The sequence below is a fragment of the Condylura cristata genome, unplaced genomic scaffold, assembly GCF_000260355.1.
Source record: "Condylura cristata isolate star-nosed mole 26May11 unplaced genomic scaffold, ConCri1.0 scaffold00010, whole genome shotgun sequence".
Taxonomy (NCBI): domain Eukaryota; kingdom Metazoa; phylum Chordata; class Mammalia; order Eulipotyphla; family Talpidae; genus Condylura; species Condylura cristata.
In genome coordinates this window covers 44,640,532-44,643,264 of record NW_004567111.1, presented here as the reverse complement: position 1 = coordinate 44,643,264, position 2,733 = coordinate 44,640,532, and the positions used below count along the sequence as shown (strand labels likewise).

Here is a 2,733-nt window from a genome sequence, read left to right as displayed (position 1 = left end):
ACCCCACTCTGTCTCTGGTGAATCCTCTCACCCTCCGCATCTCTGGCCTGTACCCCAGTTCTGTACGAATAAATAAATAAATCTTTAATAAAATAATAAAATAAAGCAAAATTTACTCAAGGGATATATAACAGGTAGTTACTATTGTCTACAACTCAAATGGTGTTATAAAACTCATTACTAACTCAAATTTGAGTCCTCCAAATTTAAGATGACTGCGAAAATAACATCTCTATAAGATGTCGCTAAATGCTAATTAACTTGTATCATCTGTTTCTTATATGTTATAGCTGAAATATAAATAAATATAAGGAAAAAATGTATCTGTTTCTTTATAAATTCAATACGGCCAAGAAAGATCAGAAATACACTGATAATGAAAAATGTTATATATACAATTTGCAGCTCAACTTTTTTAAATATACATTAAGTTCCCAACTAAATTTAAAAACCCAACTATCTTTCAATAATTAATTTCCTCAAAAACATCTTTCCTATTGAATAGTATCTGCTGTCTGACATTCTAATACTTCATGCATACAGGTATAATATTAAGACTTTAGGTGAAATATCTAACAGTATTAGAATTCTCACCTTCTTAAAGCTTGTAATAGCTAAAAAAAAATTTTATAGTTTTTTATAATAGCTGGTTTTTATAGCCTTTACTATAAGGTACCTGGTCCTCAACGATTAAGTAAGGCAGTTTTCCAGTATTAAAATGCAGGTAAATAATAAAAATCAAGTCAACATAAATGTCTAGGTAGATGCAGCCTAGGAGGGCGAAAATACTCAAAAATAAAGAACATAAACTTCACATGCTCCTTGTTAAACATCTTAAAGAAGCAAAATAACCAATTACAGAGCTCATCATTGCCTTGAATGAAAAAGCAAAATATTACCCAAAGACATATAAAGAGACTATTCCTACAGTGACTGACTTGGCCATGAAGTTCACCATCAAACTCAATCCACTGCTTCACATCAGAAGTAAATGAAGTTAAAAGCTCTTTAATCTACTTTCAAAATAACAATTTAAAATATAGTTGAGTACTCAGTGCAGAGACTTAAAACTTTCTCAAACAAAAATGGCTTTCATAAAATAAATGAGATATAGGAGAAAAGAGACAACTCACTGCAAACAAAAAAAGAATATAAAAATACTCTGGATTTTGTTCTTTACACACAAGTATAAGAGGCCATAGAGTAAAGTTGTCTTAAAAAGATACAGTCCTATGTGATTGCCATAGATTAGACTCCCAACATACAGATGTACAAAATACAAAAGCCTTCTTTACTTACCTTTAACCGTCTCACCATCTCCTCTTTAGATATTTTATCTGAGATTTCCTTGACACCAGGAGGATAAGTAATTTTCCCATCATTGGTTCTTGTCTTTGAATGAGCCATGATGGATATATTTGTACCCCTAAAACAAGAGCACTATTAGATGCAGGGCAAAAAACAGGTATAAACAACATTCATACTTAACATGAAAAACCTCCCTCCCGTATTTATAAGTCATCCTAACTTACAGTAATTCACTATCTCCCTAGTAAAAAGAAAATCGCTATTAAACATTTACAGCTTTAAAAATGCTGTTTTCATTTTCATTTGTTAGGTTATATGCACTAACTGTACAGCTATAAAAACTGTAATTGAGAGAACAAAGTATCTAAAATAAGCGATTTTTTTTGAAGATGCACCAAAATGCCTTTCTCTTTATTTGAGTGGTTTTTTTTTTTTTCCCCTTCTTCTTCCCCACTGCAGTCTCTTCAGTGGCTTTCAGCCATCAAGGCAAAATTCTACTCATATCTTTTCTTTTTTGAAACGTTATTTTTTTTATTACAAAAGTTTATTTTTACATCATTTTGTACATTTTTTAAAATAAGCGATTTTTTTTAAGCAACATAAATTACTCAGGCCAATTACAGGAAACTAGAAAAGTAAATGGAGCACTGAACTTTACACCTATGTATGCCCCGGGAGCATTTTCCAACCCTGACAAATCTAAGATTCAGTTTTGGTGGTTTTAGGCAGTTAAGAGGAACAGAAGTAAATCTGTATCTGTCGAGGTACAGCATCAAATAAGATACCTTTCCTGACATTAATAGAGTTAATTCAACCCAAAAGAGAACACCTGCAAAGGAAAGAGTAAACCAGAATATTAATAAGTGCCCACACTCCCAACACTACCCACTGGGGACATAGCTATGTAGTAATGGATACAAAGGAAAAAAAGCTAGTTTGGGCTGTAAGTCTGCACACTGGATGAGGTTCACATTACCTCAGTGGTCAGAAAGCCTCAACAGGTGAACTCAGTTACCCACCCAGTGGGTACTCCTCCCAAGTACCTAATATAAGAAAGTGTAAGTCCTGACTAGAGTAGAACACCTCATCCTATGTCTCAAAGAATCCACACTGGAGTATTTCTAGGACAATGGACTTTACCAACTCAAAAATAACCAAGGAAACAAGGTAATATAAAAACAAGAAACAGTGCTCGCTTCGGCAGCACATATACTAAAATTGGAACGATACAGAGAAGATTAGCATGGCCCCTGCGCAAGGATGACACGCAAATTCGTGAAGCGTTCCATATTTTTGCATATGAAAAAATGTTCAACATCACTTATAATATGGGAGCTGCAAATTAAAACCACAATGAGATACCACCTCACCCCAGTGAGAATGGCACATCTTCAAACAACTAGCAACAACAAATGTTGGCGAGGA

At 33.7% G+C, this 2,733-nt stretch overlaps 1 protein-coding gene across 4 annotated transcripts in view; it reads right to left on the bottom strand.

Moving 5' to 3' along the window:
• PDS5B (PDS5 cohesin associated factor B) overlaps positions 1-2,733 on the bottom strand; it is a 151,325-nt gene that overhangs the window by 96,420 nt on the left and 52,172 nt on the right. For all 4 annotated transcript variants that reach the window (XM_004680195.2, XM_012723326.1, XM_012723325.1 and 1 more), the window contains exon 2: positions 1,300-1,426. In XM_004680195.2, coding sequence (XP_004680252.1) covers positions 1,300-1,407 — 108 coding nt within the window. In that variant the 5' untranslated portion in view covers positions 1,408-1,426. The remainder of the gene's footprint in view (positions 1-1,299; positions 1,427-2,733) is intronic.